The sequence below is a fragment of the Chiloscyllium plagiosum genome, chromosome 2 (assembly GCF_004010195.1).
Source record: "Chiloscyllium plagiosum isolate BGI_BamShark_2017 chromosome 2, ASM401019v2, whole genome shotgun sequence".
Lineage (NCBI taxonomy): Eukaryota > Metazoa > Chordata > Chondrichthyes > Orectolobiformes > Hemiscylliidae > Chiloscyllium > Chiloscyllium plagiosum.
Genome location: NC_057711.1, coordinates 47,934,031 through 47,960,246, shown reverse-complemented (window position 1 = coordinate 47,960,246; position 26,216 = coordinate 47,934,031). Strand labels below are relative to the sequence as shown.

The 26,216-nt window shown below is 40.6% G+C and overlaps 1 protein-coding gene across 3 annotated transcripts in view; it reads right to left on the bottom strand.

The window, feature by feature from the left end:
• Positions 1 to 26,216, bottom strand: part of adgrv1 (adhesion G protein-coupled receptor V1) — a 559,481-nt gene that overhangs the window by 42,052 nt on the left and 491,213 nt on the right. For all 3 annotated transcript variants that reach the window (XM_043709105.1, XM_043709113.1, XM_043709123.1), the window contains 2 exons: positions 24,354 to 24,511; positions 656 to 777 (listed from right to left, as the gene is read on the bottom strand). In XM_043709105.1, coding sequence (XP_043565040.1) covers positions 656 to 777; positions 24,354 to 24,511 — 280 coding nt within the window. The remainder of the gene's footprint in view (positions 1 to 655; positions 778 to 24,353; positions 24,512 to 26,216) is intronic.

Below are 26,216 nucleotides of genomic sequence, written 5' to 3'. Positions count from 1 at the left end.
ATTACTTTCTTTGAAGTTAGAATTCATACTTTGAATTTAGCAATATAAATTTTGTATGAAGTCTGCATAGACTGGCTGCTTGTATCAGTTTCTGTCCATGGTCATCAGCGGCAGTTATTCCTGTATCTCACCGTGTGTCATGACATTTGGTAGATCTCCACTTTTGATGGTACCCCTCATTTTATACATCTTCTGTTTGCCCTCATGGTTGCAATCAGTGCAATCCACAAAGTCCACCATAGTGATCACAGAGGTTTGGAAGTTCAACAGCGGAATTTTAAAAACAGGATCAATGCAAGCTGCACATTTCCTTTCTCAGGTTTATTCAGTGGATTTCAACTTTTTCATTATGTCCTAAGTGATATCGGGCAAAAATGCAGTGAATTCACACTTAGCATAATCTCATCCAGAATTGCATATCACAATATCTAACTCAGTTCAGCTGGAAAATTAGGATACATAATGTGGGGAACCGATGACCAGGCTTTCAGATCCATACTGTAGATGGTTGAAGCAGTTTCGTAGCAGATGAATAAATATATTTTCATTTGTATGGTAATGAAACAGATTAAGAATTGCATCAGCTTAATGATTATTCATACTTTATTATCCTTCCATATGATAATAATGATGTTCAAAGTACGCATACACTCACCTGTAGGGTATTAAAAATAACAAACAGAATTAGCATCCAGAAGTGTCTATATGCCATATGCAGACCTCCCCAAACCCATGTCAGTGAGATCAAAGCGAAAAGATATAGCACAAGGGGAACCTCTGTGAATAAAGGAAAAGAAAGCTGAGATTATACATCAGACAGTCTCAGAACAGGTCTTAATAGATGGAAAATTTTGTTGACCTCCATACTTATATGTGCTCTTGCAGAGTGACAATTTGAAACATCTTGACTGAGATCTTTGTTCCAAGAGAAATGTCTCAATGGTATAACATCCAACCTCCTACTATTGCATATTTCCAATATGTAAATACCATTTATTCCTGACATCGCTAAACCAGATCAGTTTGTAATTATCACACTGCTATTTGTGGACTCTTGGTGTTTAACAGTTGGATGCTGTGTTTCCTAAACTACAGCAGTGACTACACTTTGAAAACAAGGTACTCCATTGGTTGTGAAGTGCTTTGAGATGATCCATTGTCAGGAGAGTTGCTATGCAAACATAAGCCTTTTGCTACATTGAGAATCAATGAAAGCCAAGCACAGCAGCACTAGGAGAGGAGCACAGCGAGCTCAGTTGAAGTGGGAGAGGAGTAGATCATCTACATTCCTATTTCTTTCTCCCACTTGAATGGCTCCATAGGACTTTGGTGCCATGTCCTCGCACCCTTCTTGCTGTTCTCACTCTCATCCACACAGCTTTCAAGAATCTTGTAACTATTGGACAAGTGCATCAGCCAAGGCTCTTCAAATGTAATTTCCTGTGTCCTTATATCTGTCTCACCAGCAGTCATACATTCCTTATCCTGATGACAGACCAAATTTGAATGACCTAGCCTGAGGGATGTGACCAGCTCTATAAGACATTTCCAAGTAACTTTCCCCTTCCCTGATGTGGTACAATGGTTGCTGCTTGGATCTGAGCACTTCAACTTGGATCTGAAGTTCTTTGCAGAAAGTGAGGACTGCAGATGCTGGAGATCAGAGCTGAAAAATGTGTTGCTAGAAAAGCACAGCAGGTCAGACAGCATCCAAGGAGCAGGAGAATTGACGTTTCGGGCATAAGCCTTTCTTCTTCGGGCATAAGCTGTGCCAAGCAGGCTAAGATAAAAGGTACGGAGGACGGACTTGGGGAGGGGCATTGGGAATGCGATAGGTGAAAGGAGGTTAAGGTGAGGGTGATAGGCCGGAGAGGGGGCGGGGGCGGAGAGGTCACGAAGAAGATTGCAGGTCAAGAAGGCGGTGCTGAGTCCGAGGGTTGGGACTGAGATAAGGCCCAGAGGTGTTCTCTGAAACGTTCCACAAGTAGGCGGCCTGTCTCCCCAATGTGGAGGAGGCCACATCGGGTGCAGCGGATGCAGTAAGTGATTTGTGTGGAGGTGCAGGTGAATTTGTGATGGATATGGAAGGATCCCTAGGGGTCTTGGAGGGAAGTGAGGGGGGAGGTGTGGGCACAAGTTTCCCTTTTCTTGCGGTTGCGGGGAAGGTGCCGGGAGTGGAGGTTGAGTTGGTGGGGGGTATGGGCCTGACGAGGGAGTCATGGAGGGAGTGGTCTTTCCGGAACGCTAATAGGGAAGGGGAGGGAAATGTGTCCTTTGGAGTTTGCGGAAATGATGAAGGATAATACGATGTATCTGGAGGTTGGTGGGGTGGTAGGTGAGGACCAGTGGGGTTCTGTCCTGGTGGCAATTGGAGGGGCGGGGTTCAAGGACGGAGGAGCGGGATGTGGAGGAGATGCGGTGGAGAGCATTGTCAACCACGTCTGAGGGGAAATTGCGGTATTTGAAGAAGGAGGCCATCTGGGTTGGTCGGTATTGGAATTGGTCCTCCTGGGAGCAGATGCAGCGGAGGCGAAGGAATTGGGAATATGGGATGGTGTTTTTACAGGGGCAAGGTGGGAGGAGATGTAATCTAGGTAGCTGTGGGAGTCGGTCGGTTTATAGTAAAAGTTCCTTGACCTACAAACACTTACTACTAAGATCACCTTAGCATCCAACAGCTTCCACATGCTGCAGCAGCAACATATTATTCATCCTGCCTTCACTATTATATTGATTTAATTTATGAACAAATTACTTTAAATTACTTTTCCTGTTGTTTACACTTGATTGCATTCTTTTTTCTATAATAAATTATTAAGTATCAATCATATATGTAGCTAACTATTTTTCAGAAAAAAAGAGGAGAAAAAACACTAGAGACCTAAAGACAAATGTAGGCCACTTTAGGAATATTGCATGTAATTCTGGTCTCCTTCCTACTGGAAGGACTTTGTGAAACCTGAAAGGGTTCAGAAAAGATTCACAAGAATGTTGCCAGGGTTGGAAAATTTGAGCTCAAGGCAGAGGCTGAATAGGCTGGAGCTGTTTTCCCTGGAGCGTCGGAGGCAGAGGGCTGTCCTTATAGAGGTTTATAAAATCATGAGGGGCATGGATAGGATAAATAGACAAAGTATTTTCCCTGGGGAGGGAGACTCCAGAACTAGAGGGCATAGGTGAGAGCGGAAAGATATAAAAGGGCCCTAAGGGGCACCCTCTTTCACGCAGAGGGTGGTGCATGTATGGAATAAGCTGCCAGAAGAAGTGGTGGAGACTGGTATAAATACTGCATTTAAAAAGCATCTGGATGGTTATATGAATAGGAAAGGTTTAGAGAGATATGGGCCAAGTGTTGGCAAATGGGACTAGATTAGGTTAGAATAACTGGTTGACATGGGCGAGTTGGACCGAAGGGTCTGTTTCTGTGCTATACATCTCTATGACGCTATGACTTTACATTTACTTTAAGACTAGAAATATTCATCAATTCTGCTCACCAACTCAATCCTTTCACTTGCAGCATACTATGGTCCATGACACCACTGCAATTCAGCCTCTCAATGCACATCCTCTGTCCTTTCCCTCTCACCTCTTATTCTGGAATGCTTGCTTTTTGTAGTAAACCTTCGTTAAAGCACGTCTGACCCCTTTGCACTAAATTCTCACTTGTACCAAAGTTCCAGTTCACTTACTCAGCCTTTGTTAAACGCAGTTGAAGTCTCCTTCACACTGACCATCCTATAATCGACTCCAGCATTTCCCAACTTACTCACAATGTTAGTCTAACTGGTTTATCATTTCTGTTTTTCTCCCTCCTTCTTTTTCAAATAGTTAGATTACATTTGCCACCCTGCATTCTGCTGAAAAATTCATTATCCAGTGATTTTAGAAGATGAGAAGCAATATTTTCATGGCCACTTGCTTTAATACACTTAGATCAGATTATTTTAATCCTATTAATTTCACCAACTTTCTTTTACAAATATTGATTTAATTCAGTTCCTCCTTCTCGTTCCTTAGATTTTTAGGAAGTTCTTTGTATCTCCTTCTGTTAGGACAGAACTAAAGTAGCTGTTCAATTGCTCTGCCATTTCCTTGACATCTATTATCAATTTTTCCAATTCAGACTGTAAGGGGCCTACATTTGTCCACGCTAATTTTTAAAAACATTCTTATGGCAGCCCCCAACTGTCCTTACTTGCACATTTACTCTCATGCCTATTTTTTCACATTTAACCCTCTTTTGAACTTCTCACAGTTCTCAGGCCTTCTATTTTTTCGAACAAATCTATATGATTCTTCTTTAAATTAAACATATATATCATTAATAGGGTTTAGATTGACATTTTAGCTCTTTTACAGACTACAGAATGGAGTCCCTGTGAGGACCATGTATGAGTTCTGATCTGATGTCCTTCAATATTTACTTTCATTGACAAGGAGAAAATGAGGACTGCTGGAGATCAGAACTGAAAATGTGTTTCTGGAAAAGCGCAGCAGGTCAGGCAGCATCCAAGGAGCAGGAGAATCGACATTTCGCGCATGAGCCCTTCTTCAGGAATGAGGAAAGTATGTCCAGCAGGCTAAGATAAAAGGTAGGGAGGAGTGACTTGGGGGAGGGGCGTTGGAAATGCGATAGGTGGAAGGAGGTTAGGGTGAGGGTGATAGGCCGGAGTGGGGGTGTGGGCAGAGAGGTCAGGAAGAAGATTGCAGGTTAGGAAGGCGGTGCTGAGTTCGAGGGATTTGACTGAGACAAGGTGGGGGGAGGGGAAATGAGGAAACTGGAGAAATCTGAGTTCATCCATTGTGGTTGGAGGGTTCCTAGGCGGGAGATGAGGCATTCTTCCTCCAACCGTCGTCGAAGACAAGCTTACCTTTTCTCTAAACTAAATATCCAAGATGTATTTTAAAAAAATTAACAATGACCTTTTGACATTTCAGATGTGAGCTTGATATTCTGGATCTGAAATTCTACAGAGATGTCACATCTCCCACTTCAGCTGGAGATCACTGGAATCCTTACAGAACAATAAATAGTCCAAAATTGACTATTCACTCAATTTCTCAGTGTTCCACTAACCTCTTATTGATATTACAGCAGAGGATTGATTAACATTCATAGAATTTAAGTCTCAAATATTTCTATAACATGTGCTCTTTGTCCAGTTTACTTGCAGCATCTGATGCTCAGGTATAACTAATTATTCATATTTGTTAAAATTACGGTGACATCATTAAAAGTGAATAACACAACAAATGCTATTCGTCATATAATTTGTTTCAAGTAATAAATGTTTCAACCCACAAGTTTATCAGGTACAAATTGGACATGAAGCATTTATTTTGAATATGCCAAGATAGGAATTTGAAGAACTTGGAGAATCCAACTTGAAAAAATTTAATGTTCAAACAATCATAAACAAAGATGAATTTGATATTTTATTCAAATAACTTAAACAACGACATTTTAAATTAGCCCTTGCAGTCATAATCCAGAGACAAACGATATCTACCAATGTAACTTCAAAAAACAAGACAGACATAGCTCAAAATTAGGCTTCTGAAATTCATGGAATCATACAACTCAAACTGAGGCTATTCAGCCCAATGTATTCGGCATCCCTCTGAAAGAGCTTTCCAATTAGTCTCACTCCGTTGTGCTTTTCCATTCCCTGCAATGATTTTCTTTTCAACTTGAGTTTTGATTTCCTGTTGAAAGCTTTTGTTTAATCTGCTTCCATCCTTTCATGTAGTGCTTACAGCTCACTATGTAAAAGAAATCTCATCACCTCTCTGATTCTTACACCAATTATTTTAAATTGTGCCCCCGGGTACTGATCTTCTTGCCAGAATACATGATTTTTGCTTATACTTTCTCAAAACTCTGCACACATTTGAATACATCCATTCAATCTCCCCTGATGTTCTAAGTTTAATGTCTAATTCCATCTTTGCTACATCTAATATTTCTACAGCTCTGTACCTCATCACTAGCATCACTAGTGAAAAACTCCTCTATACACTGTACAAGATCTTGACATCCTTCTATTGTAATCAAGAATCATTCACAACAACCTTCTGCTAAAAGTGCCGAGCAGATACTTTAATTCGCTCTCCTCCAGTGGTCCCCAGCATCACAGATGCAAATCTTCAGCTAACTTGATTCACTCCGCAAGATATCAAGAAACTGTTGGAGGTAGTGGATGCTGTAAAAGCTATGAGCCATGACAGCATTCCAGCCACTGTACTGAAGACTTGTGCTCCAGAATTTGCTACACCCCAAGCTAAACTGCTTTAGTACAGCGACAATGCTGTACTGGCTAAATATGTGGGAAATTGCCCAGGTATGACCTTTGCAGAAAGCAAGTCCAATCCGGCCAACTTCTGCCGCAATCTACTCTTGATTATTAGAAAACTGATATCATCAACAGTGCTACTGAGTAGCATCTGCTCAGCAATAACCTTCTCACTGATGTCTAAATTATGTTCCACCAGTGCCACTCAGCTCCTGATCTCATTACAGGCTTGATTCAAACCTAGGTGAAACAACTAAATTCCAGAAGTGAGGTAAGAGTGATAGCCTTTGACATCACAACCGCATTTGAGTAAGTGTAGCACCGAGAAGGATAGCAAAACTGGAGTCAATGGGAATTGGGGGAAAGCTCTCCATTGTTTGGAATCATATCTGGCACACATGAAGATGATTATCATTGTTGGAGGTCAGTCAACTCAGCTCCAGGGCATCTGTGCAGAAGTGTTTCTGGGCAGTGTCCTCAGCCAAACCATCTGGGTAGGGTAGGAATAGGTCCAGTCAAGGATAGTAGTGGGAAGTTGCGTGTGGAGGCTGAAGAGATTGGGGAGACACTGAATGAATACTTTTCGTCAGTATTCAATCAGGAACAGGACATTGTTGTCAATGTGAGTACTGAGACACAATTAAGTAGAATGGATGGCTTTGAGGCAAGAGATAGAGAAGTGTGAGAGAGAGTCAGAGACAGAGAGTGAGAGAGAGGGAGTGTCAGTGCAACAGAGGGAGAGAGAAATAGATACAAGTGGTGAAAGAGTTACAGACTGTGCTGATACACTGGGAGACTCAGAATGGGTTGGACAGATTAGTTGGGGGTTGAAATGGGTTAAATCAGCCTTAGCTGTGCTCAGAGTCACAGAGATGTACAGCATGGAAACAGACCCTTCAGTCCAACCTGTCCGTGCTGACCAGATACCCTCAATTAGTCTCACCTGATTTGCCAACACTTGGCACTAAACCCTTCCTCTTCAAGTTTCCATCCAGATGCCTTTTAAATGTTGTCATTTTACCAGCCTTCACCACTTCCGCTGGCAGCTCATTCCATACACACACCACCCTTAGGTCCCTTTTAAATCTTTCCCCTCTCACCTTAAAGCCAGGCCTCTCTAGTTCTGGACTCCCCCACCCCAGGGCAGGAAGACTTTGTCTATTTACCCTCTCTGTGCTCCCTCGTGATTTTATAAATCTCTACAAGGTCAACCCTCAGCCTCCAACACTCCAGGGAAAACAGCCCCCGGCCTCTCTCTCTAGCTCACACCCTCCAACTTGCTTGCAAATCTTTTCTGAACCCTTTCAAGTTTCACAACATCCTTCCGACAGGAGGGAGAATTGCACACATTATTCCAAAAGTGACCCCTAACCAACGTCCTGTACAGCCGCAACATGACCTCCCAGCTCCTGTACTCAGTACGCTGACTGATAAAGGAAAACGTGCAAGAAAGATGTTCTCACCTCACCATTCAGGTACAGCAGATCGAAGGCATAAACACAGACCTGGACCGAGATCTCGGCAGCATCAACGTCCTGGTGAGAGAGAGACACAGACAGACAGAGAGAGAGAGAGAGACAGAGAGAGAGACAGAGACAGATACAGAGACAGAGACAGAGAGAGAGACAGAGACAGAGAGAGACAGAGCCTGTACTGCGCTGTATTCTTCTATGTTCTATGTTCTATAGGTGTACAAGATGATTAGGGGTTTAGATAGGGTCGACAGTGAGAATCTTTTTCCACGTATGGAGTCAGCTATTACAAGGGGGATAGCTTTAAATTAAGGGGGGGTAGGTATAGGACAGATGTTAGGGGTAGGTTCTTTACTCAGCGAGTCGTGAGTTCTTGGAATGCCCTGCCAGTAGAAGTGGTGGACTCTCCCTCATTATGGGCATTTAAGCGGGCATTGGATAGGCATATATCCCCAACCCCCAGAACCCCGAGGGGAACACTACCCCTGCTCATGTCTCCACAACCATTCCCCCCACCATCACACCCACTCAGGTACTCGGCGCAACATCGAGGGCCGAAGGACCTGTACTGCGCTGTATTCTTCTATGTTCTATGTTCTATCTTCAGCTGCTTCATCAATCACCTTTCCTCCATCATAAGGTCAGAAGTGGGGATGTTTGCTCATGATTGCACAATGTTCAGCACCATTTGTGACTCTTCAGATACTGAAGCAGTGCATGTTTCAATGCAACAAGATGTGAACAATATTCAGGCTTTGACTGAAATGTGGCAAACAATATTTGCACCACACAAATCATCTCCAGTAAGTGACAATCTAACCACTGCCTTTGATATTCAGTAGTGTTGCCATCACTGAATCCCCTACTATAAATACGCTGGGGGTTATCATTGACCAGAAACTCAAATGGCCTTGCCACATAAACACAGTGGCTACGAGAGCAGGGTCAGAGGCTAGAAGTACTGTGGCGAGTAACTCACCTCCTGACTCCCCAAAGCCTGCTCAACATTCAGAAGTTACAAAATAGGAGTATGATGGAATACACTTTTCTTGCCTGGATAAGTACAGCTCCAACAACGTACAAGACCCATGACACCTTCCAGGACAAAACAGCCCACTTGACTGGTACAACTATTCACTCCATCCATTAGTGATGCTCCACAGCAGCAGTGTTCACTATCCACAGGACGCACTGCAGAAATTCACCAAAGATCCTTAGAAAGCATCCTCCAAACCCAAGACCACTTTCATCTAGGACAAAGGCATCAGATACATGGGAACACTAACACCTTCAACTGCCCCTCCAAGTCACTCACCATCCTGACTTAGAAATATATTGCTCATCCTTCCCTGTCCCTGGGTCAAAATCCTGGAATTCCCTCCACAGTGACATTGTGGGTCGACATACATCGCATGGACTGCAGCCGTTTAAAAGAAGGCAATGCACCACCTTCTTCTCAACAGTAACTAAGAATGGTCAATAAATGCTGGTCTAGCCAGTGAAGTCCCTGTCCCATGAGTGAATTTTAAAAATGCCATACAGATAAGCAGTGTTTACTGGAGTCGCAAACCTGGTATCACAATGGCTAGCAGAAGGAATGCATCCCAGGGTGACAATATTGATATTTTGATTTTAGTTTTTCATAACTTCCTTCATTTAGGGATATGTTCATTGGATTAGAAGGGGTTGACAGAGCTGCTGAACAGGTGGAGATGTATGTCGAGACATACAGTTAGGAACTGACCCTATGTTTTCAGATAATATCCAGGAGGAGCAACACATAGATGAGAAAAGCAAAGTCAAAGCATAGATTTGAAGATACCAGTGGTAAAGGTGAAGGGGTAGGAAGAAATGCCTTTGTTATTCTCTGGCTACAGTTAAACAAATGAGAATGGTCATGAGGAGGAATGGTCAGGATGCTAACTTGCAGAACGTTTCAGAGAACATCTCTGGGACACACGCACTAAACAACCCCACCATCCTGTTGCTGACCAATTCAACTCTCTCTCACACTCTGCCAAGTACTTGCAAGTCCTTGGCCTCCTCCACTGCCAAATCCTAGCTACCCGATGACTGAAGAAAGAAAATCACTTTTTCTGCCTTGGGAACCTCCAACCACATGGAATCAATGTTGATTTCACCAGTTTTCTCATGTCCCCTCCCCCCACCTTATCCCAGATCCAAACCTCCAACTAGAACTGTCCTACCTGCCCATCTTCCTTCCCATCTATCTGCCCCACCCTCTGCTCTGACCTATTACCATCATCCCCACCTTTATCTACCTATCTCCTTCATAGTTACCTTCATCCGCAGACCCATTCCCCTCCCATTTATGTCTTAGCCTCCTTCTCACCCCCCTCCACCCTACAGCTTTCCTGATGACGAGCTTTGTTTGAAACGTTGACTCACCTACTCATTGGATGCTGCCTGACCGGCTGTGCTTTTCCAGGACAACACTTTTTGACAAACGAGAATGGCCCCAGTTTAACATAAGAAATAGGAGCAGGTGTAGGCCATTCAGCCTGCCAAGGAGAAAGTGAGGACTGCAGATGCCTGGAGACCAGAATTAAAAAATGTGATGCTGGAAAAACACAGCAGGCCAGGCAGCATCCGAGGAGCAGGAGAATCGACGTTTTGGGCATAAGCCTTTCTTCAGCTGCCAAGCCAGCCCCGCCATTCTATAAGATCATGGCTGATCTGCCAATGGCCTCAAATCATCTTTGGTGCCAGTTCCTCATAGTCCTCAAATCCTTGAAGTCTAAGAGATCTATCAAATGTCTCTTTAAGTATGTTCACTGATCTGGCCTTCACAGCCCTCTGGTGTAGATAATTCAAGACGTTCAGCACTCTTTAAGAGAAGAGATTCTTCCACACCTTAGTTTTAAATAACTGTCCGCTTATTCTGTAACAATATCTCCTAATTTGAGAATCCCGTACTAGTGGTAACATCTTGTTAACGTCTATTATCTCAAGCCCCTGCAGAATTTTTTATGTTTCAATAAAATCACCCTTCACGCTTCCAAGTTCTAATGAGTAAAGGCCAAGCCTGTTTAGCCATTCTCAATAAGTCAATTCATTCAACCCAGGAATGAAATCTTAAATAAAACTGAACCCAGTACACCAAGTGAGACCTCACCAACACCCAATACAGTTATAAAAAGACTACTTTTAAATTACAACACCAGCAATAAAGGTCTAAATTCCATTTGCCTTCTTAATTACTTGAACACCTTAATGCTAACGCTTAGATTCTTCTGTGCTGCACCTTTTTGGAGTATCTCCATTTAAAATAGTCTGTCTTTTTATTTTTTCTCTATAAAAGTGCATATCTTTACACTTTTGTATATTAAATTTTTATCTTGCAAGTTTTTGCTCACTCATTGAACATATCTATATTTCCTTGCAGATTCCGTCTGTCCTTGTCACAACATGCCCTCCCACTCTTCCAGAAAAGAGTCACCGGACTCAAAATGTCAACTCTGCTTTCTTTCCACAGTTGCTGCCAGACCTGTTGAGTTTAACCAGTAATTTCCGTTTTTGCTTCATGCCCTCCCACCTGTTTTCTATAGTCAGAAATTTTAGTACATTCCCTCTTCTAAATCATTAATACAGAAAGTAAATAATTGAGATCTTCAGACTGATCCTTGTGGCACTCCATTAGTTCTGGATTTCCAAACCTACAAAAGACCCATGTTGGTTCATGAATCCTTAATCTGTACCCCTGATACCATGAGATCCTATCATGTGTAATAACCTTTTATATGGCACTTTACTGAATGCTTTCTGCTTATCCAAATACACCACATCTATCAGTTTCCCTTTATCAAGTTTGCATGTTATGTCTTCATACAATGCTAGCAAATTTGTCAAGCATGATTTCCCTTTTATGAAAGCATGTTGGCTCTGTTTGATTGTTAAACTTTTATAAATTTCTTGCTATTTCTTCCTTAATAATAGACTCAAGCATTTTCCCAATGACTATGTTAGGCTAACTGTCTTATAGTTTCTGGCTTTATATCTCCATCCCTTCTTGCACAGTGGTACCACATCATCAGTTTCCCAATCCGCTGTACCATCCCACAAACAAGTCATTTCTTTGATATTTCAATCAATGCCTTCACGATCCCTGCAGCCACTTCCTTTAAAACCTTTGAATGCTGGCCATCAGGTCCTGGTCACTTGATCCCATTAGTTTGTCAAATACATTGCCCCTTGTGACAGAGACTGGAACAAAATTTTTGTCCCACTGGCCTCTTGCTTATCTGTGAGCTTTGGGATATTTCTAGCATTCCCTACCATGAAACCTGTTGCAAAATGTTTCTTTAAGGTCCTGGTTCCCCATTATTAATTACCCAGTTTCAACCTGGAAGGATCCCTCACTGACTTTATGCTACTCTCTTTGTACAAACCCATTGAAACTCCTGCTGTTTATTTTTATATTTCTTGATAATTTACTTTCATGATCAATTTTCTCCATTTTAATTAGCCTTCTAGTCATGTATTGCTGGTTCCTAAAAGAAGGAGGGCTGATGGTAAAGGAGAAGAGAACAATCAAAGAATTCCTCAGCCTATTGTAACACACTGGCTTTGTTCCATGTACATATGGTAGATTAATTCCTTGTTTATCTTTAATGTCCCTCCCTATTGTAATAACTTGATACTAGTGAAATGAAAACTCCCCATTTCATGATTTTTGGGCCTCCCATGTGATCAAATCTCAGGTTATATGTGGATAATATGAGTTTGGAAAGTGCATGGGGGAACAGGGAAAAAAAAACTAAAAGTTGTGAGTTCAAGGTGAGGGTAAGAAGAACTATATAGCAAGTTTTCTCTGGTGAGCGACAGGAACAACAGAAATAGGAAGCTCTAAATGGAGAAGATTAAAGTTTATTGAACAGAACTGTTCAGTTTAATAACACATTTTATTTGAACACCAAACGGTGAAAATATAATACCTCACCTGAGGTTTTAGCTTCAGTATGGTTTGTAAAGCAAAAACTTGACAAATTGTTAACATTTTAGAATCAAGGCATTCAACTGCTTAGAATCAACTGCTAATCAAATACTACTAGCAGTTTGCACTAGAGGATACAATGGACAATCTGGTATGACTAAGTTCAGCTGTTCTCCTCAGGTCAATTTGACCTCTTTTTGCACAGACTCAGAGTCAGTCATTTTTATCTTCGAGGCATTATCATTGACCTCTTGACCCTGAATGGTATGTTGCTGCTATCTTCAATAGAAACAACATGACTCTTCATTTGAATGATCAGCAAGTTTGAAACACTAACATAGAGCTGAGGAGTAAAACGTAGGTTTAATTCTTACTGTGCTCAGTACAGACGAAAGGAAAATTAGTGAAAGCACCATTTAGACAAGGATGGATAAGGAATAGTAGGGTTACATGATTTGTTTACCTGTTGGAAATTCTATGGGCTTAACTATATGAGGCTTCTCCACCTCAGTCTAGGCTAAAAGATGGGTAAGGAGACCATCAAAGGGACACCTTTCAACCATTTAGCAGTCAAATAAGTGTTACTAGATTTACCATTGGACTTCTGTCCTCCTGAATCAGGAAGACCAGCTGTTCACTAATCAGAAATCGCCATGTCAATTTACTGAGCGCCACAGTGGCACAGTGGTTAGCACTGCTGCCTCACAGCACCAGAGACCTGGGTTCAATTCCCATCTCAGGCGACTGATTGTGTGGAGTTTGCACATTGTCTGCATGGGTTTCCTCCGGGTGTTCTGGTTTCCTCCCACAGTCCAAAAATGTGCAGGTTAGGTGAATTGTCTGTGTTAAATTGCCTCTCGTTTTAGGAGCAGGGGTAAATGTAGGGGAAGGGGTCTGGGTGGGTTGTGCATCGGCGGGTTGGTGTGGACTTGTTGGGCCGAAGGGCCTGTTTACACACTGTAAGTAATCTAAGCTAAGGGCATGGAGGGAGAGAGGAGGAGCAGAGAGCCAAATTTTGAGAGGACATCTTGGGATGTGAAAAATGTTTGGAGCTGTCCTCAGAAGGGAAACGTTTAAGAAGGAGTGCATCTATCCCATACCATTTTGAGCAGGGAAGAAAGGTTAAATCCTAGTGGCAGTATTTAAATGGGAGTTTATTGCCCATTTAAGGCTAGTCTACTACACCAGCCTGGCTACTGGTAGAAGTGGGCAGGGAATGGCCAACCGTTTGGGCCACCTGCTGGACTTGTTAAACCTCAGCCTTCAGAACTGTTGGTAAAGGATCACAAAACCCCACCCCAATATATTCCTTTAGATCCCTTTAAAGATTTCAGTTACCAGTGTAACAGTAACATCTGTTTTTCAAGTCACATTTTTTGGTTGTGAAGTTTTTTTTGACATCAATAGGAATACTGTTTTTCAGATTTATTATTTGGTGGTGGCTTATGTTGACATATTTTGCAGCAGCAAGAATTTTCTGATGTGAAGGAACTGGTGTTGGACTGGGGTGGACAAAGTTGAAAATCACACAATACCAGGTGGGAGCAGCACTCTGAAAGCTAGTACTTCCAAATAAACCCTGTTGGACTATAATCTGGTGTGTGATTTTTAACTTAGACTCTTCTGCTCATCTGTGGCTCCCTGGGATAGCATTAGGTGCCTGCAACATATATTTAAGATAGACTGTCCCCAGAAAATAGGGTGAACAGTATGACTAGCAGGTGGACAGAATCATTAACAACTCTGATAACGAATGGTGGTATAATTGCTGACACCACACTTCAAGAAATGTCTGATCTAATATTCTTTTATGTTTACTCCCAAAACCTCAAATTTATTTTCACTAAAATGTGAATCTTTTTTACATCATCGCACCTCTTGTTTTTCTTCCCTTAAAGAAGACTATCTTCAGGGGCATTTGGAGCCATGCCTGTGGTCGAGTTGCTCACTAAATGGCATGCATACATGATGTCTGATTGCAAATTTTTAGTTGATATGGGTCATGGTGCGATCACTCAGGATCTTATATAAATGAACCCTGACATTTGTTACTTTATTCAATTATTTTGATTTTTAAAGAAAAATCTCATGTTCAATCAGTGAATCTTGAAGATAAGTCAATGAAACCATTAGGGAACATTAATTTAAACTGTTAAAGCTGTAAATCCCTAAGAAAACTACTGGAAATCTATTAGAGTCATAGAGATGTACAGCACAGAAACAGACCCCCTCGGTCCAACATGTCCATGCCGATTAGATATCATAACCTAATCTAGTCCCGTTTGCCATCACTTGGGCCATATTTATTTTCTTTTGCTATTTGCAACATTAAAAACATAAAACCAGTGTGCATAAAGTTGTCAGAGAGAAACATTAAATAAAAAAACGCGATTGAATATTCACAGAGAAGCTTCCTTAATAAAAGGTTATTAGTGCAACCAGATATTCTGTTGATCGATGTTGTACAATAATTGGCAAAACCCTTGTTGCAAGTGTTCCTGTGTGGGTGAATATATTAAGTCTACCTATTGTGAACACTGGGTTTTGGGTAACCATTCAATCTCCGAGTGCTTGGCACACACTAGAACTGTTTTGCTACATAGTGGAGGTTGGTGCTGGAGAAATGTCTTTAAAGGCATGTGCCTTCAGTAAGTCCACAGGAAACAAAGTGCCCTCCTTTTGATCTCACAAGCTTCAACAGGATCAGTGTTTGCTGGTCTGGTGACCCCAGTGGGTTTGACTGTTGGCCTCATATTTTCAGGATGCAGACATCTCCAGGTTTCATTCTCTGAGTCAATTTGTATGTAAATAAGAACACAATATAAATATAGCAGACTATAAAGCAGCTTGTCATAAGTACAGGAAATGCCTAAATGGTACATCTTTAAAATTATATGCCTGTATGGGTTAGCAATTCTAGGTACGAGTGTTTGTAAGTATGATGTTATGAAATCGGGAGCCCTTGTACTGAAAACAAAATATTTAATTTGTGCTGTATGGGTACTACAAATAGTACATTACTTCTCAGCCCTCTAAGCAATTTTAACATGTAACACAACTTTAGGCGTGTTTATTTTTACCACATCCTGTAAATAAAGTTAAAGCACAACTTCAAATGTCTAACTAAGTCATGGAAAGTACCACCAACATCGACAATGCAGGAAGGAGTCAGCTGCTGACAAGATGCCATGGGTTGCTTTCATTCAACTATAGTGTACGCGTATTGACCTAGACTGCAGATATTTTCAAATGACACCCACTCCATGAACTATTTATAGAATTTTTTACAAAGGGACTTTTGACCACATCTTTGAAAATTTCTATTTTTTTTTAACAAATCTACCTGTAGTGTTGTATATGATTATGAATCTTTCTGTAGGGACTTTATTGAAAGGGTTATATTTCAAGATCTCAGTAAAAATGCTTTTATTGTGCTTAATAAAAAACTTATCTCCCATAGGCAAGCACTCTCACTTCCTTTTTTGTGAAATCTGCTCAAGTGCGAAAAGTGGGCTGAGAAAATCTGTGAGGTAAAAAACTGAAGTAATTACAACTTTGGTCTTATGCTAGGCGGTCACTTCAACTCTCGTGATAATTAATATCAGACATGTCATACTCTTTTAGATTAGATTGAATAGATAGCCATGTTTCTACAGTCTTGTATATCAAATGCCAATCTGTAACTTTAAATACAAAACAGTACAGCAAAATAAAAAAACAGAAATGTGGTTTTATCTTTCTACAGAGATACATAGGCTTACATACAGATAGAAGCCATTTAGTCCATTTTGTCTGTACTAGCCTTTTTCAGAAGCAGTCCAAAACTAATCCATTGGCTTTGTTCTCTTCCTGTAGCCTTGTATCTTTCTCTGCTTCAAATGTTTAATGACGCTTCCTTTAAAATTTGTCGTGCTTCCTATCTCATTGATTTCATGCAGCAAAAAACTTCTATGCACTTAATAACTTTCTATGGTAAGAAAGTTATGAGAACTCTCTCTCCACTCCTTTTTAAACTGATGATTCCTGGTGCTGACTCTCCAACCAATTGAAATAGTGAGTCCATCAAACGTTTTAACAATTTCAGTATATTTTCTTATGCACTTTTCTGATCCAATGCAAATAGCCTCAGTACAAGCCACTTCTCATTATTATTATTACTGCCTTCTCATCCTTGACAATATCCTAGTGAATATTTGCAACAATTCCCCTATGGTTTTAATATCTATTTTATTACACAGTGTTCACAAATGCACACAATACTCTAGCTGTATCTTATCTCTTGCTGGTAAAAATTAAATTGAACATAGAAGACTTGAAAAAGCTTGTGAAAGTAAAATACTGCAAAAGTTGGAAATCCCCCTCCAAGTTACATATAACCCTGACATGGAAATTCATTGACATTCCTTTATGATTGTTGAATTCTGTATCATCCTATCTAAATGGCTGAAACAAGAAGGTGACTCACTTCTACCTACTCAAGGTCAATTAGGATTATGCAAAACAAAATTACTGGCCTTTCCAGCAAAGTGAATGAATAAACAAAGTTAAACTTTAATTTTTATTAGGTGAGCCTAGGTCAAGTAACATGTAAACATGTAAAAAGTATGAAAATCTGTCACAACTCATGTCCAACCTGTCCATTTCCAAACTTAGCAGGAGGCAGTTTGGAGCTGGGTAACCAACCCATTTATAGGGGGAGTATTGGTCATTTAAATATTATAATATAATGAGTCTGCATGTCTCACAATGAACCATTATTTTAAATTTAGTTCCTGGGCCTTATAAAAACCATCAGCTTGGGGAGACAAAGATACCTTTAAGCAGGATGTGTTGAAAGTTTTTGCAATAAAAATCACCAAGGAAATGTTCCAGACTGAAAGTACAAGCCTCCTTGAAGCTATTTCTACTTTACTTTTTCATCCTTTAGATGTGAGCATACTGACTGAGCCAGCATTTATTGTCCTGGACAAGGTGGGAGCCAGTGTCTTCGCAGGCTGCTGTAGTCCTTGGCTTGGAGAATGTTCCAGGATTTTGATTCAGCAACAGTAAAGGATTGGCGATGTAATTCTGAATCAGAATTGTATGTGGCTTGTCAGAGAACTTGCAGGTGATGGTGTTTCTATGCATCTGCTGCTCCTGTCTTCCAGTGACACAAGGCAGGTTTCGAAGGTGCTGAAGGACAACCCTTGGTAAATTATTGCTGTGCACCATGTAGAAGATACACACTGCTATCATTGTGTATCATTGGTGAAGGGAAATGGATGTTGTAAATTTGTCATTCAAGTCAGCTGTTTTGGCCTGAATGGTGAAAAGGTGTGGTGCTGGCAAAGCACAGCCAGTCAGGCAGCATCTGAGGAGCAGGAGAGTCAACATTTTGAGCATAAGCAGTTCCTCAGGAATGCTGCCTGACCAGCTATGCTTTTCCAACTCCACACTTGCTGACTTTTGCCTGAATGGTGTCAAGTTTAAGAGTGTTCGAGCAGCACTCATCAAGGCAAGAGGATAATACAATTACAATGAGGCCTCTGACAGCATTCTCCAAGTTAATATTTTTGCAGACAGAATATCTCAAATTGTCCAGCTCCTGGGTGAAGCGGTGTGAATTGGCTTCCCTTCCTTGTTCATCCATTCCCTCAATTGGTGCAACATGGTTAGTTCAGAAAGGATTTCCTTCCTTGTGGGTGTCTTTCTCCCAGACCAAATAAAGTTAAGCTTTAAAGAGAGCTAATTTAACCAGGTTATCTTGTGGTATCAAACAGTGAATTTATTTGTTATTAAATGTATGAAGAAAAAAGGTGACAAATGCATAGATTATAAATTAGAAGTAACCCAAAAAAATAAGCTAAATGATATATGGGTCAGCCTCTGGATCATCAAGAAGAGTAGGCATTGATAGTTAAGGCGTTAATTTCAGAGACATTGGCTTTGAAATTATTTGCTTCCTCTTGACAGTGGATGCCTGGCAGCACCAAAGCAACACAGTGATTCTTGCTACTTCTGTTTGAGTGACTTGCTGCATAGTTGGTTTCCAGCATTCAGAGAGTGAGGAAGCCCTCCATCTTGCAGCCGTGATGAGTGAGTGATTCTTTGACAATACACTAGAACCCAAACACAAGTACTTCAGCTCACTGACACACATCAGCACCTCAGCTCACTAGCAACCTTCTTCTACGAGAACACATTGACTGAGGGTTGAGCTGGTATTTAACCCTGTTATTGTGTAATCCTGAACAGAGAAAACAGAAAGCATGTATCTCACCCAGGCTGCTGTCTTTTCTCCCATTACGTTCATAGTCTGAGATAACTCTAGGAGATTACAGTTTTGATTTGGAGGTGCCGGTGTTGGACTGGGGTGTACAAAAATCACACAACACCAGGTTATAGTCCAACAGGTTTATTTGGAAGCACTAGTTTCGGAGCGATGCTCCTTCATCAGGTGGTTGTCACATTAATTGTGTTCATTGACACCTTGTCAAGTGTGATATTCCAGTGTCTCGCCCTCCAGACTGCCACTGAGTTTACATCTGCAGTCACCTTTTGTTTGTATGTCAAGATTTCTTTTAATGTATTTCAAGACAAAAACACACATTGTAACTTTAAGTTCAATATGTCCACAAGCATTTTAGAATTCTTCCATCGTCACAAGAATTTTCCAAGACAATCCTGACTTGTGCCTTGAGGAGAGTCATTACACAATACCTTGACTCTGACCTGTTCTTTTAGTCACAATGTTTATGTGGTTGGTCCAGTTCAGTTCTTGGTCAATGGTAATCGCTATAATGTTGATAAAGGGGATTTAGTGATGATCAAGGTGTAATCACAACCTTCTCTCTTGTTGGAGATGGTCGCTGTCTGGCACTTAGGTGGCATGAATGTTGTCACTTGTCATCCTAAACCTGACCAAGACCTGATCTTGCTACATTTGGATATGAATTGCATCAGTATCTCAGGAATCATCAAGGGGGCTCAGTGTTGCTCATTAGCAAACAGCCCTACTGCTGATCGAGGGAAGGCCATTGTTAAAGTAATCTTCAGGTATCAGACTAATCTGCTTTTGATGGCCAACAACTTACAGAACTCCATAATAAACACTCTACACATTTGATGCAATAATGTACCTACCATGGGGTATTCAGTTAGTTTGAGGAGAATGCATGAAGTGGACTACAGAGCATGAATGATCAGTAAATGCAAAGACTTCATGTTAAGACATGAGGTCAAATGTTGTCCTTTGTAATCTGCACATCCTTAAGATTTAGCTGTCAGTGGCAGAAATTTATATTTTGGGTCATGGCATCAAGGTCTGAGTCAAATCTGGATCCTAACCCTTCCACACACGAGGAGCAATAACCCAACATCAAATTTTGCTGAAAAAGCCAATTTCAGAGTTCACCCTGAGAAATCTGAGGGTGAACTCATTGTCTAATTAAGCATGGTAGGTGGGTTTCCAAATGCCATTTACAAGTTTGCTGACAACACCATCATTGTCGGATACAAACAACAACAAGACAGAATTCAGTAAAGAGATAGAGTACTTAGCACATGGTGTAACGAGAACAATCTCTCTTTCAGTGTCATCAAAACAAAGGGGCTGCTCATTGACTTCAGGAAGTGGAGTGGAGGGCATGACCCTGTTTGCATCAAGGTCTGAGTCAAATCTGGATCCTAACCCTTCCAGGGTGATTATCACTGATGTGTCCTGGTCCACCTCATTGACACGACGGTCAAGAAAGCACAACAATGCCTCTACTTCCTCAGGAACCTAAGGAAATTCGACATGTCCACAAAGACACTTATCAATTTTTATAGATACACCACAGTAAGCACCCTTTCTAGATGCATCACAGTGTGGTATTCAACTGCTCTGTCCAACACTGCACAAAAGTAGAGGGAGTCGTGAACATAGCCCAGTTCATCATGCAAACCAGTCTTCCATCCATTGACTCTCCTTACACTTACTGTTACCTCAGGAGAGCAACCAACATAATCAAAGCCCACTCCCACTCCGGTTATACTCTTTAATGCCGTCTTCTGTCAGGCAGAAGATATAAAAGTTTGAATACATGTATGAACAGATTCAAGAACAGCTTATCCCCAGCTAGTGTCAGACTTTTGAACTGACCTCTCAAATGCTAACTCTGAGATTTCTCTCTCTGCACTTTCTCTATGGCTGTAACACTGTATTCTGCACTCTGTTCTGCTACCTAATGCATTTGTATGGTACGATCTGCCTGTAGAGCATGCAAAACACTTTTCATTGTATCTCAGTACATATGACAACAATAAATCAAATCAAATCAAATCCAATCATTAAGAGGCCATCCTACACTGAAGGGAGCGAGAGGGAGTACTTCCACCTTAAGTTCTCTGAAATCTTTTAAATTGCAATGGAATCTACTAACTGCATTTGAGTGGTCATTCAGGATCAATCACTTGTAAGTTAGTATATATAGGCTGCAAGGCAACATTCAGGTATTTGATTGAGAGCAACCAGTGACAGAGAAGAGCTGACTGGGTTGGCAACCAGAGCGGCCAATGAATCAATGAGCAGAGTGGGCCAGTGATCAGAGCACCATTTGCAAGCATGGTGTGAGTGTTAGCTCAGATGTACAATTATCAGTGGGCATGGCATATGCATCTTTGTGTGGAATGAGTGCCAACTTCTTCAGTGATGTAGACTTTCCATTACAGTGCAGTGACAGAAGTGTCATTGTAATCTTTGCATTGAGTCAGACAAGCCGCAGAGTGCAACTTCCATGTTTATTGATCACTCTACATAACCATTGACATTCACCTGGCACACACTTCAGGCATCCATAAAGGCTGTCCAGAACAGTAGGTAAGACAGTAGGTTTTGACAAAGGGTCAGTTAGACTCGAAACGTCAGCTCTTTTCACTCCTTTCAGATGTTGCCAGACCTGCTGAGATTTTCCAGCATTTTTTCTCTTGGGGTTAGTAGGTATTGTACCCTCAGCATGCATCTGCCAATATGGATCGGTGCCAATGCTGTTCAGCACTAGTGCTATAGACTAAGTAAAGCAAAAAAAAATGCCCTGCAATTTTTAATGGGGAAATAATTACAATTCCCTGCAGGTAATAATAATAATAATATTGCCAATAGTCATTTGTAGTACAGAACTTGTGTACTTCTGGAAAAAAAAGAGACAAGCTGTTTAAGCTTTCTCTTTGCCACTCATCAGGATAGCCACAAGCATTTCAAAAGAAAAAAACATTTATTCTGCATGGTTAGATCTCACGGAATACAGGGAGAACTAGCCATTTGGATACAGAACTGGCTCAAAGGTAGAAGACAGAGGGTGGTGGTGGAGGGTTGTTTTTCAGACTGGAGGCCTGTGACCAGTGGAGTGCCACAAGGATCGGTGTTGGGTCCTCTACTTTTTGTCATTTACATAAATGATTTGGATGCGAGCATAAGAGGTACAGTTAGTAAGTTTGCAGATGACACCAAAATTGGAGGTGTGGTGGACAGCAAAGAGGGATACCTTAGATTACAACAGGATCTTGACCAGATGGGAGTGCTCATTTGTTGGCACATAGATTCTGACTGGTCAAAGTATTGCCATGGAGAATGTATAAGGGAGCAATTGTTCCCCATACTCTTGTTTAATTGGGAAAAAAATGTAATACTTGGACATGCACTTTCTGCTTGCTGAGGACCAGGTTATGCATGCAAATATTTTTAGTTTCTATAAATTCTAAGTGAGCCACATTGTGGGCTGGACTGGTTACCATAACTTACTTGTTAATGTAATTCTTAGCAGACTTGGGGTGTTCTGTGTTTTCCATAGAAATGATACCTTGAAACCAATTGTACAAATGCTGATAACGATGCTTTTTATGAGAGGTTTTGGATTTTTAATTCCCTGTGTATAAACTAGAGTCACACAGCCATACAACATGGAAATATAACCTTTGATTTAACTCATCCATGCTCACCAAGTTTCCCAAACTAAAATAGCCCCTTTTGCCTCCATTTGGCCCATATCCAGCTAAACCCTTCCTATTCATGTACCTATTTAAATGTCTTTTAAATGTTGCAACTGTATCTGCACTTACCACTTCTTATGGCAGTTGATTCCACATACAAACCATCCTCTATGTGAAAATATTGCCCCTCACGTCCCTTTTACATCTTTTTCCTTTCACCTTTTGAACTTACCCACCCTAAGGTTTTTCACATTATCTGTGCCTCACATGATTTTATACCCCGCTATAAAGTCACCCCTTAACCTCCTATGTCACAGTGAAACAAAGTTCCAACCTATCCAGCTTCTCCTCATAGCTCAAACCCTCCAGTCTCAGAATGTCTTGGTAAATATTTTCTGCAGCCTCTCAAATTTAATAATATCCTTCCAATGGCAGAGTGACCAGAACTGTACTGTACACAGTCCTCCAGAAATGGCCTCAACAATGTCCTGTACAACCACAACATGACATCTTCTACTCAATGATCTGAGCAATGAAGGCAAGCGTGTCAAACAGTCCTGGCCAACTTCTTGTTTTATTTAAATGTGAACAGGTATTTGTTTATATCATAATGGGGATTAACACCAGGGGATATGATTGTACTCTTAATCTTGTCAATTTCAATAATACTTTATCGACCTTACCGCTATTTGATGAAAACTTGCAAATTTTAATGAACCTGCAGTGGTCTAAATTATATTGGGGAACAGAATGATGTAGGTTAGGAAGACCTGCATCATTGGAGGTGTCACATTTTGGATGAGAGATTGAATTGAAGGTACAGGTAAAAACCGTCTTGACACTATCTTGCACAACAGCATAAATGTTCAATCTGATGCGATGAATAACAGCAATCCTTCGGGAAAAAAATACTTGAAACAGACAAACTAGCCATGATTACATTGGGATTTTATGGTGTATAATCTGAGACTGCCCTTTCTTCCATAACAACAAGTATTTAATTGGATGATACTTTGGGACATTGTGAGTTCACGAACAATATTCAATAACTAGAACAACAACAACAAACTTGAATGACTGATTAAAACTCATGTCTGAAACACAATAAAAATGATTCTAACCCACTGACTCAGATACTCTTTCTACACCAACAAAAATCAATAAAATTTTAACTTGGTATCAGATCTGCACTTTTGCAATAAAATAGCTTTGCTGATTTGTGATACATAATAATTTATTTATAATTATTATATTATGAAGCTCATAACTCCAACTTGGCACTGACTACCTTCCACACAACAGGAGATTAACAGCAAGTGAAGTAGTTGTAATATATATGTATACTTGCCAATATTTTTGGAGAAAACAAATAGTTCAAGACAAAATGTTCAGATGATTTTTATAAAAAATAGATCAATCATACTTCAGCATTCTGGGTTACTAATATTTTAGTTGTCAGCTTATACCAAAGCAAAGAACAGAAATATAAAATTCGGGCTGAATATATCATTAAGAAAGATTTAAGTGCATTGAAGAATTTTCATCCTTTCTACATGGAATAGTTTTATTTTATCACAAGGACAAAGACAAAATTGAGCTTTACTGAAAAAATCTAGTTGAAAATAATACTGAAATTATTATGACTGTTGTAACTCATTCAAACAATAAAATTCATGCTGTCCTTACCTGTGCTATTAGCTTTTCCTCTGAAGACATCGTCATATGACTTCCATTGTTGAATGAGCTGATAGACATATATAAAAATGACAAAGACTCCCACAAGGCACAGCAAGGGTGTCAGAACTGCTGTGGCAAGAGCTGCATAGATATTTGGAATGAAACACCTATAGACAGCAAAGAACAGAGAAAAGAAACATTTTTAACACACATCTTTGCTAGCCCAATTTTCATATAAAAAGATGACACCTTTCCAGTAAATTCACAAAAAAATTTATTTCAATAAGGTGAAAGGTGGCTCAGCACTTTTAAATATTCTTTGCATATTTGTACCTTTTTGTGAAATATGAAGCCAAAATGATCTCTTGGCTACATAAAGAATATTTTCCTACATCATTTATCACTTTAGTGTTCCGATCAGCTGGGATTGTTATCTCTGGTATAACAATCCATTCCTCATACATTAGTACCAGCAACATTGGTGTGGATTTCCATGGTCGAATCCGGAGGCCTTTACAAAACTTTGGTGGGAACCGGATGTGGATGTCCCTCGCCATCTTTGGCTGTTCCCACTTTTGCTGGTAGGAAAGGAATCAATAACCCATGCAAGCAGGAAAATTGATTCAGTCAAGTTGTGCAATGAGGAAGGGATATTAATAATCTTGTGGGAAAGAGTCTTTGGGAAATAATAGCCATAATAGGATAAAATGTGACTTTAAATTTGAATGAAAAATGCATCATTATGAAACTAATGTCTTAAATCTGAAGGAAAGAAATTATGAAGGTGGAGGGTAAATTGATGATAGGATAATACACCAAAATATTTGACTTAGATATTTAATGGCTGGCATTTTAAAAATACTACAACAGATAAATGTTCCCTTCGGCAGAAACAACCAAAGGCAAAAGCGCATTAACCATGGTTAACAAAACAATTTACAGTTTGCATTAGATCAAAGCAAGTGGCGTATAAGGGATTAGATTCTCTACAGTGTGAAAACAGGCCCTTCGGCCTAACAAGTCCACACTGACTCTCCAAAGAGTAACCCACCCAAAACCCATTTCCGTCTGCCTAATACATCTAACACTACAGGCAATTTAGAATGGCCAATTCACCTGACTTGCACATCTTTGGACTGTGGGAGGAAACCAGAGCAAACCCATGCGGACACAGGGAGAATGTGCAAATTCCATACAGACAGTCGCCCAAGGGTGGAATTGAACCCAGGTCCCTGGTGCTGTGAGGCAGTAGTGCTAACCACTGAGCCACCAGGCCACCCTAAAACGGAGATAATGCAGTAAAATGACATTAAGGTAGCTGATCAAATTGAATAACAGAGCAGTCTTGGCAGGTTGAAGAGTCTACAATTCTTCCTATGATAACATGCAACTGAGTTCTAACAGACTTTGTTTTGACTATGTCGAAGAGTGTGGTGCTGGAAAAGCACAGCCAGTCAGGCAGCATCCAAGGATCAGGAGAATTGACATTTCGAGCATGAGCTCTTCACATATTCCTTGAGAAGGTGCTGCTGAATTGCCTTTTTGAATCCCTGTAGTCCATTTGGTGTAGGTACACCCACAATGGTGTTGGGGAGGGAGTTTACCATCTGTCACAGATCCAATCTAGTGGCTTTGTCCTTTTGTCCCTCATCAAACTGATAAGTGGTGACATTTGGTGACGGAAATTGAAGGCCATATTCAGATTGCATTCTGTGCCCTTTCCACCAATCGGTGCTCAACATTTCAGAAATGAAGTGGGGTATTCATTAAGACTTTACTCCTAACGTTGAGTCATGAGCAGTGAGAGTGGCAATGATCCTTGCAACATTTGAAAGTTTGTTTATTTAACTCTAATCTCTACTTCCTGTTCAT